The sequence below is a fragment of the Herpailurus yagouaroundi genome, unplaced genomic scaffold (assembly GCF_014898765.1).
Source record: "Herpailurus yagouaroundi ecotype Mexico unplaced genomic scaffold, PumYag 100, whole genome shotgun sequence".
In the NCBI taxonomy this organism is placed as follows: Eukaryota; Metazoa; Chordata; class Mammalia; order Carnivora; family Felidae; genus Herpailurus; species Herpailurus yagouaroundi.
In genome coordinates, this window is record NW_024412391.1 from 5,786,144 (window position 1) to 5,802,207 (window position 16,064).

Consider the following 16,064-nt stretch of genomic DNA (forward strand, 5'->3'; position numbering starts at 1 on the left):
CTGACGCGGGGCTCGAACTCATGGACCGCGAGATCGTGACCTGGCTGAAGTCGGACGCTTAACCGACTGCGCCACCCAGGCTCCCCTTTCCATAGCACCTCTTTAATGTTGAAGTTAACATGCATGTAAGTTGGCAATGAAATTTGGGACCCCAAGTATGGGTAGGCAAAATAATGTTATTTTCTAAAGTTAATATCATTTTATTCTATTTTTATTAAAAAAAATGTTTTAACACTTATTATTTTTGGGGGGGGGAGAGAGAGACAGAGAAACTCTGTGAGTGAGGAGAGGCAGAGAGAGGGAGACACAGAAATGAAAGCAGGTTCAAGGCACTGACTGCCAGCACGGAGCCTGACATGGGGCTCGAACCCACGAACCATGAGATCATGACCTGAGTCGAAGTCAGATGCTTAACCAACTGAGCCACCCAGATATCCCAATACAATTTTATTTTTAAGTCCCCATTCCATCGGGATACGCCTGGTTTATTTGGGGGTTTGTCAGGTAGGCCATGCTTTTCTCCTCATCCTTCTTCCTGGTGGTATGTAAGTTATGGAGAACTTACAAAGTGTCAAGGAATTGGAGTGCCTGGGTGGCTCGGTCGGTTAAGCGTTCCACTTCCACTCAGGTCCTGATCTCAACAGTTGGTGAATTTGAGGCTCGTGTCGGACTCTGTGCTGACAGCTCACAGCCTGGAGCCTGCTTCGGATTCTGTGTGTCCCTCTCTCTCTGCCCCTCCCCTGCTCGTGCTCTGTCTCTCTCTGTCTCTCAAAAATGAATAAACGTTAAAAAAATGAATCGAGAGATGTGTTCTTTGAAAAGTAAAACAAACAACAAAGTGTCAAGGCATTGTCAGGCAGGGTACTCGGTCTTTGGTCATTGTTCATCTTTTCTGCAGAATTCTCATTCATACTGGGTATTCACCATCTGTCTCCACCTATGTCTGCTGCTCTTTGGTGTGTCTGTTCCTCAACCTCTGCTGATCCATGCAGGATGCTCTATGTCTTTCCTATTTCAACCAGGAGGTCTCTCCAGTCTTGGTGGCTTCTCCCAGTTCATCTGTTCTGACACGAGTGAGAGCGTGGCTATAGCGGATCTATCCTGAGTTCCTGGGGGTCCTTAGAGACTGTTTTGGGTCTCTCTGTCAAGAAGCATTGTGGAGACATGTCTTTGTTTTCCATTGCTGCCGTAATAAATTGCCACAAACTTAGCAGCCAAAAACAATGCACATTTATTATCTTACAGTTCCATAATTCAGAAGTTTGATGCAGGTTTTGCTGAGCTAACACCAAGGTGTCAGCTGGGCTGAGTTCCTTTCTGAAGGTTCTAGAAGAGAATCCATTTCCTGGCCTTTTGCCGTTTCTAGAGGCCATCTGCATTCCTTGGCTCGTGGCCCCCGTCGGCCTTCAAGGCCAGAAACATAGCATCTCTCCGACCCTGTTTCCATCAGCAAACCTCTTTCTCTTCTGTTTTCCCCTTCCACGTTTACGATTCTCGTGCTTACATTGGGCACACCTGGATAATCCAAGATAATGTCCCTATTTTACACAAAGCTGATTAGGAACCTTAATTCCCCTTTGCTCTGTAACCCAACATATTCACAGGTTCTGGGAATGAGGACGTTGACAACTTGGCAGGGGCATTACTCTGCTTACCACAAGCCATTTCTACTTCCCAGTCTGTGACACATGGGGACCGGGGACCTTGTAGTCCTCACCCTGGAAATCAGAATCACTGTCGTCTGCAAGAAACTTTGAGCTTCTGATTCTGCACCTGTCTCTCATTTCTTTTCCTGATCAGGATGTAGAGGCCAGGGCACAGAGAGAGAGAGATCAGAGAAGTTCAGGAACATCTCCTTTGTTGACTCGCCTCCCTTTCCATTAGCCCAAGTAATTTTTAACTCCTTTATAGAGGAACAAATAGATCCTGTAAGAATCTTTCAAATCCATCATTTAGGGAGAGATTTCAGTTTTAAAATGAAAAAGAGAAGAGTTCTATTTATTGTCATTCTCCTCACGCATAAAGCTATATCCTGTCAGTAGTGATTCATTAAGAATCTAGCATGGAGAAAGAAACCCAATATGGTAGCAAGAGGATTTGAGGGGAGGCTTGCCAGAGAGGCGGGCGCCCACCTAAGAAAGTGCCCAGAAGGGCAAGGAGACAGTGTAGTTCAAGCCAGCCTTCAGTTCAGCTCGTCTGGTTGACACCTCCTCGTCTGGGCCGGAGATATGGCTGGTTCCTCCCGCTCGGAGATGGGCGGAAACAGAGCAGAGGACTTGTATTCTCATGCACATTTCAATATATGAATGAATTGGATGAACAAGGAATATTGCAGATGGGGATGGAGAGTGAGGGATATTTTTCTAAGGCATGAGCCATATGGAAGGAGCTCCAAGCTACTGAGTTGTGACAGTGATCAGGGAGTCACGAGCCAGCTGGCTGCCCTGATCTGGAGGACACGTCTCTTCGCCCTCCAGTCTGTGGTGCCGTCTCTAGGGAGGAAGGCGGCATTGCTCTCGTGCATGGTGCTGACACTGAGCCAATGCGGGCGATGAGTTACGTCCGCTCTCACGGGCCGTGCGGGGCCCACACGGCCTTAGCTGGTGTGAAAGCCTGCCAGCCAAATGAAAAGATGATGCAGTCTCATCAAGAGGGAGAACAGTTCCCTTCTCCCTGTATCTGCGGCCCCTCTCTGTCTCCCTCCCTTCACTCAAGCGGTACAAATGCTGGGAGCAGACAGGAAGGAGGACAGAAAGGGAAAGAAAAAGAGAAAAGAGGCTGTGGGTATGCCTGTGGGCACATGTCCATCTTGGGCTTACTCCCTGCAGTCCTGACTTGCATACGTGTTATACTGAGTCCTATCAACAGACATAAAAATGGCGATTGAACAACTAATTGGCTACAGCAATTTTTCATGTGTTCTAAATGTTCACAGGATGCATGCTATGCTTACCACTTGCTTTACCAATATTTAAATAAATACTATGAAAGGATTCATTCAACTGAAAAGGATTTAAAAAAAACAAACAAACCCAGAATACGGTCCCAAAATTACAGTGTGGCAACTGAAACTCTGTTAGAAGCCAGAACCCCAGCGTGAACTTTGAATTGTGTTACTCGACCCTGATGAAATGGGACGCATCACAAATGCCCAATGTGCTGCAGGCTCACTCTCCCTGTTGGGTCACTTCTACTGCCTCCTTTCCTAGGTGCTCACCTTAAACCACTCCATCACATGCAACCCAAAGTGATAATTGGTTTGAAAACGAATCGTTCAGGGGACAGAGCACGGCAAAGGAAGAGGGCAGAGGAGGTTCTGAGGCACGCGTCGCCGTCTTCCCGCCATCTTGGGGTCTTACGACTCATTTCAGCAGAATGAGGTTCTACCAGCTGCCTAGCAGATTCTCAGCCTTAGCTATTATGAACTGATGGTCTGGCAATGCTTCTTGCGTCTCTGTCATTCCCTCAGCCCCCCCACCCCCATCCCACCCCACTGTAAATCTTCTCGTCTACTGCAGGCACAGGCTTTCCCTGGACTTCAAAAAACAGCCAACCCTCGTAAGAGTTGCCTGTACCTGGCAACCGGCAACATGCATCTGTCAACCAGTTTGTAAGTATTATACTCCTTTTACTTTTATAGATGACAGAATTGAAGATCAGGACTTTCTAAGAGTTCCTAAACCAGAAAGAGGTAGGGCTGTGATTTGAACCCCAATCTGATCCTAAGTCCCCATGACGTTTTCACTACTCGTGTTGCATTTTGGAGCATAAATTAGATCTAGTGAGGTCCTTAGAGGCACTCGGAACCCAGGTTCTAACTTTGATGGGTTCAGTAGTTGACTCTGCCTGTCCAGGTCTCAGATTCTGTCTGCCAGGGACGAGGAGGTTGCAGATCCCTCGGCTGGCTGTCAGAACAGCTTCCTTCCCTCAGAACTGAGCCTTTTTTTGCTTTGAATACCCTGAAGACCTAAATCTCTTGAGCTGTGATCCGCTTTGGTCTCCTTTCCAGCCACCCAGGTGACATGTCCTAAAGCCAGTTTCCAGCTTCAGAGACTGAGATCTCTTTTCATCATCCTGCCAGGGTCACACTTTCTCTGATGGTTTCCAAGCTTCTCGATGGTCTCCAGGGGGAGCCAGAGAGTCATCTGTTGTTTACAGGGAAATAATGAGTCATTAAATATATTTACATACTAGCACTTGCAGGATTTCAAGAAAGATAACCAGTGCAGGGTAAAGCTGGTTCCCAGGGAGGATGGGGTGATTCATCGCACACTTAAGAAAAGACCAGCCTCATTTCCGCCCCAGCTTGAGGGGAAATGAGCGCTCTGTTCTGTGGCAACAGGTCTGCGAGAGGGAGGGGCCCCACAGCCACAGCTCTGGCCCAGATGAGCCCACCCGTACCAGAGGAGCCGAGGCTGGCTTGAACTATGTCCTGCTGCCTCCTTGCCCTTCTCCTGGGCACTTTCTTAGGTGGGTACCGCTCTCTCTGGCAAGCCTCCCCTCAAGCCCTCACGCCAACCCCATGCATCCAGAGCCTCAGCTGTCGGATTGACCTCTTTGGTACATTCCTTCCATTTTCTGGAATAAATATGGGACTTGAATCCCAGGGGCTGGCGTGCTGAATCTTAGTTTTCTCGATCCTCTGGGAAGGAGTTTGCTCTCGTGGTCTCCCCTTGTCCGGTGTCCCTCTGCGCCCTTGGCCAGAGAGACGGTGCAGTCTACTCTTTTTGATGGATCCCACGTGCCCGAGCCATGGGAGGGCCTGAGCCTCCCCTATGTCAGGCAGGAAGGCAAGCTTGGCTGGGATCCTCCACTCTAAGTGGCCTTTCACATTTCCCTCAGGTGTCAGCGCTCAGACCATCCACCAATGGCCACCTGTCAGGGTGCGGCTTGTGGGCAGCCCGCTCTCCCTGGAGTGCATCGTGAAGGGGATATCAAACCCTTATCTATATTGGTACCGGCAGGCCGAGGGAGGGCCCCCCCCAGCTGCTCTTCTACTCCATAAATATTCACCAGGTAGACCCTGAGGCACTACGGAACTTCACAGCCTCTAGGCCCCAGGACGGCCAGTTCATCTTAAGTTCTCAGAAGCTCCTCCTCAGTGACTCTGGCTTCTACCTCTGCGCCTGGAGTCTCACACCAAGCCGGGCGAGGTAGACGTCTGTGCAAAAACCCCACCCTCTCCGGGAGCCCTCCCTCTGGGGTTGGGCGGAGGATATTTGGGTTTCTGATTGTCAGCCAATGTGAGAACAACAGAATCCAGCCAGATTCTCCTAAAAAACTTCACTAAGTTCTCAGGGAGAAGAGAAACGTATTCACGTGCGGGCCCCGCGAATCGCACACACACGGTCAAGTCCCCAGTGTACGGATGCCTAAGCCTAGGCTGTTACCCTCCAGCCCTCAAAGTGAGCTGGACCCTGCCTCACACCCTATTCTCTCAAAGTCCCGTCTGTCCACACTGGGGAGTGAGAGAGTTGGGAAACACCTGCAGCGGGATGTGGTGTGGTGGCGGACAGGTGGACAATTACGAAGATGCCGACTCAGGTGACTTACTTGGTTAATTTCAGTCACCCGGAGAGTCTCCTTTTGTTGATCTTTCTGTGGCAAGTAGACATCTTGGGGGAGCTTGGGTGAGGCTCTACGGCAGGGAGGGGCCAAGGCGTTCAGCCGACTGTTCTTGTGTCGGCTAGAAGTGCGCATTTGTTAGTAGCAGAAACCACACTGAGGGATTTTGACTATTGATTTGGATTTTAGGCTTTTTAATTCGTGTTCCACTGTGTCTCATCCCTTCCCTTGTAGCGAAAGAGGGAGCAGAGAAGCAGATGGTGACCAAAGAGATACAAGAGACAGGAAAAGGATGAGGGCACGCGTGTATGATGCTAAAACCCTAAAAAGAGAAATTATTTGGATGAGCATGAAGGAGAGGAAAAGGCTTCTGGGGGTGGCTGGGAAGAGACGCCACGGTTTCCCTGGCAACCAAACTTCCTTCCTCATCCCTGAGTCCCTCATTCGTCCCTCGTCCTCCTTATTCTTAACAAGGTTTTCTTTTCTAATGTCCCTTGTGCTCCACGAGGGGGCACAAGAATCTTAAAATACTCTGTCCCTGGGATCACTTCACCTGGGACAATTCAGACATTTGTTTTTATTTTCAGCATCATTCGATCTGCAGAGGGAAGTCTGAGACAGAGACGCGTAGTGTTGGAGACGGTATTTAATAATGCCCCGGGGCTCCTATCGCCCCTTCAGTATCTACTTACGTATTCAGCAGCTATTATGTGCTGGGCACTCTGAGCCATCACAGGGATCAAAAAAGAAAAAAATGGAGTGCACTCAAGACGGTGCTGGGCCTAGTCACAGCATGGTTTTAATCAAGGCTCTTGGTTTGCTTTTTTCCCCATGTGTGAGAATATTAATTGACGAAAGCAATCAGTAATGCCATGACCACAAAAGGAAAGATGCTTTTACGGCACAAGTTTTGTTCACAATGAAGAGTAAACGATGTTTCAAGCCAATGTTTATTTGTTAACTGATTATTGAACATTGGTGGAATTGGATCTCTCCCCGAAACAGTGCTGTCTGATAACTTGGAGTTAACAGACTTTAGAACAGGCTTAGTTTCACATAAAAACTGAGCAGATAACAGAGAAAGTTCTCACATTTGTTCCTCTGATCCCCCTGTTTCCTGTTATTAACATCTGACATTGGTGTGGTATATTTGTTACATTTTTAAAAAATTTTATTTATTTTTGAGAGAGCGCGCGAGAGAAACAGAGTGAGAGTGGGGCAGGGGCAGAGAGAGAGGGAGACACAGAATCCGAAGCAGGCTCCAGGCTCTGAGCTGTCGGCATAGAGTCCGATGCAGGGCTTGAACCCATCAACCGTGAAATCACGACCTGAGCCGAAGTCGGACACTCAACTGACTGAGCCACCCAGGCGCCCCTGTTACTTTTTATGTCTTACCCGTCTATGGTTTTTGACAAATATACTGTGTCCTGTATTCCCCATGGCAGCGTCCTGTAAACAGTCTTACTGACCCAGATCTCCTGCACTTCACCTGTTGACTTCTCCCCTCTTTCCCTGATCTTTTCACTGTCTGTATATTATTAAGGCATTTAGTTTTTGAGGCTAAACTTACCAGTTGTCTTAACCTTGGGCGAATTACATCATTTCTCTTTCCTCAACTGTCAAACTGATTGGATTAAGTATATTAAATGAGGTGATGTCATGTTATAAAGCCCTATTACAGGGTCTGATTTTCAACAGATATTATTTTCCTCTTTTAGCTTACAAGATATTTTGATTCCGATTCACTCAAAAGAAAGACTTATTTTTTAAAAAAAAAACATTAAATTTTAAGCTACGTATTAAATATTTTAAAATGCTGAGCACACTCAGATGGCAAGCCCGCGAAATTTTCATCCTGTGTGGTACCCATTCCGATAGGGGTGCTTTCTGGTGGGGTTTTATGCAGCTTCAGAATCCTTCCTAACTGAAAGGGTTCCAGGTAATCACCGCTCGTCAGGTGGAGTTGGTAGGAGGGTTAAGGCAGATTTTTCATTCCTATAAGATATTCAGAAGTTCTGGAAAACCTCATGAGGGAGATAGAATTTTAGTGAGTGTTAGGTTTTTAGGAGTCTAGTATTTAGATAAACAGAATGTCATTCTCAGCCAGAGTCTGTTTCAGTAGAAATGTGGAGGTCCCAGTGGATATCGTGAGTTCCGGGAAAGCCGTGAGTGAACAGCTCTGATCATTGCGCCGAGCGACAGAGAGACTAGAGGACATTAGTAGGTCAGGGGAGGCTAGTCGAGGGGAGACTCGAAAACCATCCAAATTCATCAAGACAAATTCCTATCCTCCACGTTCCTGCCCTAGTCATGACTGTGAGTCCTCGTCCCTAACGGTTTCCCCATGTCTAAGGGCTCGGAGATCTACAGTCGCCTTAATTTCAGGGGACAGAGGAAAGCAGCCCAGACACCATCTCCCGCCAGGAAGTCACCAGTCTCACTTACGCCTGGGGCAGAGGAAGCTGCCTCCTCTCTAGGAGAGGTGCCAGGACCCCGTTCTTGGCGGACTCTGGAGGTGTGTCAGGAAAACCATTCCCATGCTTGTCATTCCTAGGCCACCGACATGTGGAAGACCCCAAGCTACACGCTGGTGGCCAGCAAAACTCCACGCACTCCTGGGACCGATAGGGAGAAAGCCGGGGCCTCTCTCTAGCCAAGGAAGATGGGGAAGGGCCAGGTTTGGGGAGCTGGTGACACTGAAATTGGGCTGCTTCGTCTTTTTGTCCAGGATTATATGCTTTGGGTTGAGTGTGTCCCAGCCCTGTGAGCTGCTGCAAAGCCGGCTTGGCCTGTTGTAGAGCCTGTCATTTCCTAGTCCCTCCTTCAGGGTATTGTCTCTCTCTGGTTTTCTGTTGTCTCTGCACTCAGGTCTCCCTCCTCCTCTTCCCCAGATGGGGTAGAAAATATCTGTCACGCAGACCTCGCAGACCTTAGCAGTAGGGGACGATGCTTTGAGAAACCCAGGGAGTCAGGCACACAGACACCTGCCCAGATACCCAGGGACCGTCCATTTTCAGTCTGTTGATTATCTAGGGCTCTTTTTCCTGTGACTCATTAGCCCCTCTCATTAGATGACTGGAAGGAAGTTGGGGGGGGCACAAGCGGGGGTGGGGGGCCCATTTAGGGGACAGGTGGGAGGAGGGAGTTGCCTGAGGGATGCGGGGCCAGAAGGGACCCCAGCTGGGTCAGAGCAGTTTTGCAAGCTGTTTTCATTCCTCACTATCTCCAAGGTGCCCCCTGCGGCCTCTGCTGGGGCGGGGGGCGGGGGGGGGCCCGCCCCCAGCAGGTGTAGATGCTGGGTTGGGGGCGGGGAGGTCTGCATGGGACGCTCAGGTGCCTAGATTCCCCCTCCAGAGGGGTTTTCCTCTCCTCTCTGTAGCTGTATTTTCCACCGCCAGGGTGCTCGTCTGAGGCCCAGGTAGAAAGAGTGGCAGGGAAGGGGTGGGGGCGGGATGGGGATGTGGTGAGTGTGGTTCTGGTGGTCGTCAGAGGGCGGGTGGTGGGGGGAAGGACTTTCACAGGCCCCCAGATGCAGGACCTGGTAAATGTCAAACCACATCCTGTTGTGAGTCCCTGAGATGCTCCAGGGGCAGGTGGGTGTCTGTTGTTACTTGGGCTGATGTTGCTCAGAGATAAACAGCTCAGCAGCCCGCACTGGGCTCAGAAACCCCCAAACCTGCCCCAGTTGTCTCCTCAAAGACCCCAACCTGCATCTCTTTACTTCCTGCCTTTGATTCCAGGCCACTGTCCTTTCAACACTAGTTTCTTCTCCTCCTTGGGGGCCTGGCCTCTTTCCTGGAGGAGGGCCAGGGAACAGGTGTCAGGCTCCAGGTGCCGGTTGTTAGCACGGGGTTCCCGGGTCAGCCCATCCCCCTCACACCAGAGGCAGCCTCTGAGGCTCGGTGGCTCAGTGAGTGATTTGGGTCTAGGGAGAACTTAGATCCCCTGAGTTATCTCCCTCATGGTGATTCGGGGCCTGCAGACCTCGGATCACCGAATCAGAAGAGCAGAGTTTGAAGATTATTTAGACATCACTCTACCCCACCTCGTTACTTCACAAACGAGGAGATGGAGGCGCAGGAAGCGACGTGAGCTGTCCAGGGCCGCGTGGCTGCGGACGGAGGGGGACCAGAAGCGAATGCTCTGTGTCAGAGCAGCTCCTGGATCTCAGACGAAGCTCAGAGGAACGTGGGCTCCATACTGAGCTGTGATCTCGCTATGAACGTCATGAGCCACTTGTGTAAGGACGAGAAAGGCGCAACGGTCAGACCTGGGTGGCAGTTGGAGGGAGGGGTGAATACGATGACCACAGCTTTAGATTCCTCAGAAACTAGACCGGTTGGAGAGATGAGCTGACGAACTGCGATAAAATGAAACAAGTCTTCCTGTTTCCCCTCCTCCGCCCGCCCCCCTGCCCCAGAAAGAGAAGAGCAAAGGTCTGCACACAGGAAAGCAGCATATGGCTCATTTGCAAGACCTGTGAGAAAGACCCAGGGTCTGAGTCAAAAGGGAGCTCTGCGAGCGGGTACAGGATGTTGAACATTGCCCTAACGGACCCAGTGTGGACGGCATCGAAACTGAGGAGGCAGAGCTCTCTCTCTCTCCCCTATGTAGGTCAGAGCCCACCTGGTGCTGCCTTCCGGGCCGAGCACCACGCTTTTAGAAAAGTGGGAGGGTAAGAACAAACATAAATGTTTTCAGAAGAGGGTGGCTGGGCTGGGGAGAGTCAGAAGTGCTCCAAACTGGGCCACCTGAGGAAAACATCCTGTGCGTTGCATAGCGTGTGTGTTAATAAGATGAAGCCACCTTATGAAGTCAGGGTTGTGATTCAGCCCATTTTATAGGAAGGGAAGCTGAGTCTCCAACGTGATCGTATAGCTGCAAAGAGCAGAGCTGAGGCTGGAACCTCGGTGTCTTTGGCTTAAAAGTCTATATTCTTTGTTGTCATCCTGTTCTCCTCTCTCTGCTGTATGCTTTCCCTCCGCTGCACGCTCAAGCTTTTAAGGGTTCTGTTCATTCTGTCTCTCACAGACGTGTGGGCTCAGCTGGGGTGGGCTTGCTAGCTGTCACAGGAAGTGTTCTCATGGGAGCACCATGATGGCCAACGAGGGGTGCTACAATGGGATGGATGGATCCGCGAACAGGAGAGAATTCTTCATGAGAGCCATCCGGTGATGAAATGGCCTGCTCAGATAGGGGGTTCTCTGTTCCCAGGACAGGTCAAGCATAACTGGGGGGGGGGGGGGTGCAAGACTGCAATGCATGCTTCCTTACCACCCAGAGTGTATATGATTCCCAGCCCCAGTCAAGAAGAAGTCTTACCGTGGGAGTGAGGGTTCCAGAGGACCGAGCCGGAATCGCTGGAGTGGCCCAGGACTTGGGCAGGAGTGGTCATGCCCAGGACCACCCTCAAGCCACTATCTTAAAAACCACTTCTTTATGTCAATGAGTTTGATCGGGAAGCAGTAGGGCACTGGGTCCATAGGAAGCCCTGGGGTTCAGTCTCCTGTGAAGACCACACTTCATACTCACGGAGGACAGCTGAGATAAGTTAGAGCTGGCTGATGACACTATCCTGGGGAGATAGTCACAGCCGTGGGCTCATTTTCAGGTCCTTCTTGCGGACATACAGATCCACTCACTGATCTCTGGGACCCCATGTTTCCCAAGGAGGGAACCCTATTAGGAGTGAAGTACAAAAAAGTAAAGATAGTGGGCGGAAATGGAGGAGAGTCCCAATGTAATTGGGACTGTGGGCATGTGGTGAGCAGAGACTATGTCCTCTGTTGGAAGGAGATGATTCAGGACATGGTTCGGTGCTGTCACAGTAAACCCTAAAGAGAAACAGACAGGTATATTATGTTAAGGAACCCGGGAACCTCAGCTCCATAAACACAGCTCGAGAGAAGAAAGTCTCCAAGATGGGAGGGGAGGATATCCAACTGTGGACTGAGGCAGGAAACATTTTGTTTGGTTAACATCTCAGATTATGGGGTTATCAAGGCCAAGCAGTCACCCTTCTGGTAACTATGGGAGTCTGCCACAAGCAATGGGAATGAACCATGATTAAAATTGTTGTCCAGGCTTGATGGCCTTCCAGGCTCTGTGTCTTATACGGGCATAGAGTAATTTCCATGGACGGGGCAAAAGTGAACCGGGTGATGAAAGTTTGAGAAGAGGTCAGTGGGTGAGCAGAAGAGCAATCCATCCATATGTCAGGCGTCACGCTGAGAATTGATATGGGTGTTGTAGCCATTTGTGATCTCCACCAGCATCTGCTAGCACCCCTAAATGAAAATATGTGTAGGCATGAGCGTGTTTTTGTGGTACACGTATAGTTTCAAGAGAGGGCTCAAGTACCAGTCCTCCATTCTCACATCCATGATCTCACGAATGCTCCTCCTACATAGGACATCTAGGGCTGTGTGTCACACTGACTGTTAGGGGCTGAGATCAGTCAGGCTGCCCTTCCCTGGGTCCCTATGGAAGAAGAAAAATAAGGAAATGCCTTATGGCAGGAAATGGATATATTAGTATCTATCAGGATCTTCCCCCCACCTTGTTCTACAATCCTATTCTCTTTCTTCTCCCCCCTCCCTCCTCCCTAGTTATTTACTTAAGAGAGAAAAAACATCTTTGTCTCTTGGATGGTCCCAGCACCTTCTTCCCCCATCCCCGTTGCCCAGCCTGTGTAGCTTGGCCATGAGCCATGCAGTAGGAAGGTGTGTGGGTCTTTGCCGGATACTTGTGCTGATAGAAAAATTCTTCTGGGCAAGTGACAGTGGCTTGAGCAGCCCTTCTCCATAGGAATCTCATCCCCCACCAGGATGTTCTTCTGATTACATGACCAGTTGGATGCTCCCTTTTCCCTCTTAATTTCTAAGTAAATCTCTAAAGGTCACAGGGTTGAGGTTCTTCTCCGGGGGAGCTGCCCATGACGAGTCCGGCTGTGTCCCAGCGATGGTGAGAACTTGGGGGCCCTAGACATCCTCCTAGAGATGTTTTGCTTCTAAGTTTCTTCATTCAGTAAGCATGTTTTGCCCCTGTACTGGTCTCACTTGTGGAGTTTGTCCCTAGATTACCTTCTGCCCACAGGTTTCTTCAATGGGATGAAGTTTAAGTGAACCTTGAGTTGGAACAGGCAGACAGGTCTGGGCCAATGATGAGTTGCTTCAGTGCTGTCCTATTACAGGGATAACTCTGAACCCAGAAACTCTTTGGGGGCCCCTTTATTTTTATTTTTTTTTTAATTTAAAAAAATGATTTATTTTTGCGAGAGAGAACACAAGCTGGGGAGGGACAGAGAGAGAGGGAGACACAATCTGAAGCAGGCTCCAGGCTCTGAGCTGTCAGCACAGAGCCCGACGCAGGGCTCAAACTCACAGACCACGAGATCGTGACCTGAGCTGAAGTCGGATGCTTAACCGACTGAGCCACCAGGCACCCCACTTGGGAGCCCCTTTAATTGGAAAGGCCACATATCGTACTTTGCCGGGACAATCTTTATTCACCTCCTTTGTCCCAGAATCCCATCTCTCGCTCTCAGTAGTGTCCCCGTTCATGCAATAAATGTTAGGATTGCCTTACATCCAACCTGTCTTTGCTCAGTTTCACCTGGGGAAGGATGGATGGGATGCCCAGTATTGGTTCCGAAAGACCTACTTAGAAACCAGAGAGAGGGACAGAGGCAGAAGAAGTTAACTTCCTAGTGCTGGGAGTTGAATACTGGGGAGCTGGGGGTGTTGTCTGAGGGAGACAAGGAAGCAGCTGTAAAGATTTGGGGAAGGAGGCTCTCCTTGGGTCAAGCGGGCTGTGGGGTGGGGACTAGATGACATTTGTAACTTTCTCCATCTCTATTACGTCTCCTGGAGCGGGCAGGTAGAGGCTCATTCATCCTCCAGAGGACCTTCCTTGGGTCCTCACCTCTGCCCACATCCTCCCAGCTGCCAGTGCCCCTGCTCAGCAGGCCCCCTATGAGGATCACCAAGCCTGCAGGCCCCATTTCCTGTGGGGGGGGGGGTCTCCTCTTCCCACCTCCCCTCTATCTCTGTCCTGCTCTTGCTCAGTCCCCCTCACTTCTCTGCACCCACAAATGCCTGTCCTCGATGCCCTGTCCCCGGCCACCCCCTCTGGCCCACACAACACCCTCCTCTCTCTGAGGCACGTTCTTGTCCCTTCTGTGCCTACTGTCTCTGGCCCACCTTTGTGAGGAAGAGCCATGCCTGTCTAAAGCATGGGAGGTGCTGCTCTTGTAGGTACTGGTCTAGGACCTAAACCCCCCCATTTGGGGGCTTCTTAGTCATTATAAAAACAAATGAACAACAACTAAAAAACTGCTGCTGTTTGAGAAATCTAGAAATAATTACAGCTGATGGGAAATTGCAGGCGTGTGAGGCATTCCCAGGGTCACCCCCGCCCTGAGCCATGTCCTTTCCCGGCCTGTGTGAGCTGGGTCTAGAGAACCCTTAACCACCCCCCTCCCCGGTTCCTAGACACTCAGTGCAGTGGGATGAATAGCGTCCCCCCAGAATTAATGCCCACCCAGAACCCCAGAATGTGACCCAATTTGTAAACAAGGTCTTTGCAGATGTAAACTTTTCATCTCGGGATGAAATCCTTCTGAATTCAGGGTGTGTCCTAAATCCAACGACTCGTGTTGTAATAGGAAAAAATAAGGGGAAAATCCAGGCCCAAGAACATGGGAAGAAGGTGATGTGCAGACAGGCCTAAAGTTGGAAGGGTGCTGTCACAGCCAAGGGCCACCAAGAATGCCAGAGGTGGGAAGAAGCAGAGAAGATTCTCCCCCTGGAGCTTCTAAAAAGGGATGCGGCACTGCCCACGCGTTGGTTTTGGCCTTCTGGCCTCCAGAACAGTGAGAGAATAAATTTCTACTGTTAAAACCATCAAGTTTGTGGTTCTTTGTTACTGCAACGCTAAGGAACAAATACACCCAGGGATCAAGGTCCCTTTACTCTGTTACTGTGGGTCCTGGGCTGGAGGTTGGGGGCAGCTACTCCAACGTCACCCGGGGACAGTCACACCCCTCTGGCCACTACTTGGAAAGAGCTTCCTGAATTTCCATCTTCAAAAGAATGTGCCGCAGTTTCCCGGCTTACCAGCCATTTGATCTGCGAACGGTGGCTTCCTTACCAGTGGAGTAGGGAGAATGACACCTGTTTCTAGGGTCACCGTGGGGATGAACTGGGGCACCCTTGTGCCTCGTCCAGCCCCAAGTCTGGAACCAAGCAGGCTACCAAAAAGGGATGCCACCTTCCTCAATCTTTCTCAGCTTTCAGACTTCCTTCTCACCCCTGACTTTCTGCCTAAACCAGCTTATCTCTGGTCTCTCTCACCAGTCTGTGCCTTCTTTCCCCTGGTGTATCCCTCCCTTACCCTGGTGCAATGTTCTACTGCAGTGACTGTGATTTGCTTGTGAACCCCGAGTTTACCCCAGGAAGATAACTGTCTCTGCCCAGGCGGATGTGCTTGACGGGCTGCATTTGGGGTGGCCCGCTCTCCATCCCACCGAGCGAAGGGTCACTCAGGTGTCACACCTCAGCCCCTACCGGACCCCACCTCCCTCCCCCCACCCCCCAGGGCCTGCCTCCACATGCCCCACTTCTGTGAGATCTCTGGACTTCACTTATCAGGGGTTTCAACTCTGTGCCTTCTTCGGGATTCTTCTAGATAGGCAGACTGGAGCTAGGTCTGAAGGAGGCATTAAGAACAGACGTGGATAAAACCTAAATGCATAATAAATGAAACTTGAGTCTCGAATTGAGAAATGACCAAGCATTCCAACACACAGGTTGCCCTGCCCTGTGCCCCATGCCAAGGTGGGGTTAGGGCTCTCTTGTGCCCAGCCCCTTACCCTGCAGACCAACCCCACACACCGGGAGCTTGGAATGGCTGGTGTGGATCAGGGAGCCCATCCTCCCTCAGGATGAACGGGAGGAAGCAGCATCGCTTAGGAAGAAGGGTCAGTGGTTTCATGTGCCAGAGGGGTGGTGCCTTTGCTAGGTCTTTGGAGGGCAGAACTTCACAGATACTTCTGAGACACAGCCAGGCCTGGCACGATGCTTTTTATTGTTTTAGTCTCTTTCAGTGTCAGGGCTGAGGAGCTCAATCCACAGGGAAGTGGGGCGAAGGGACAGATAACCTGGCAGGAAGGAGATAAGAGGCGGAGAGAGAATCACGCTTTTAGAAACACGGGCTGGAAGCATGTAAAGGAGAATCCGGGGTGAGGATTATGAACTCAGGATACGCTTTTGGAGCTGGCCTCAGGAATCCTTTCTCTTGACCTGAGGAAGAGAGGGCATTGTCAGGGTCCCAGGGGCCACGAACAGTAGGAGAACCTGACTCTGCGCCCGACTTGGGGTACAGCCGCTGGCTCTCCCCATCCTCTGGTGCCGCATCCTGGAACGTTCTCCCCAGTCTGGCAGCCACCTTATAATTTCTTTGAGACACAGGAAATATCAGGCCCGGGTCGGGCTCTGCGG

At 50.5% G+C, this 16,064-nt stretch overlaps 1 protein-coding gene and 1 gene segment (V, D, J or C); one reads left to right on the forward strand and one right to left on the reverse strand.

Annotated features, from left to right (window-relative positions):
- The first annotated feature begins 3,191 nt into the window (after positions 1–3,191).
- On the forward strand, positions 3,192–8,218 carry LOC121028975 (T cell receptor beta variable 30-like). The segment is given in 5 exon segments: positions 3,192–3,610; positions 4,343–4,470; positions 4,843–5,153; positions 6,153–6,207; positions 8,120–8,218. Coding segments are annotated over 4 exon segments (508 nt in total).
- A 7,438-nt stretch (positions 8,219–15,656) lies between these two features.
- The window catches only part of LOC121028976 (M1-specific T cell receptor beta chain-like), a 194,908-nt gene continuing 194,500 nt past the window's right edge, over positions 15,657–16,064 (reverse strand). The window contains exon 4 of the mRNA XM_040473063.1: positions 15,657–15,724. Coding sequence (XP_040328997.1) covers positions 15,657–15,724 — 68 coding nt within the window. The remainder of the gene's footprint in view (positions 15,725–16,064) is intronic.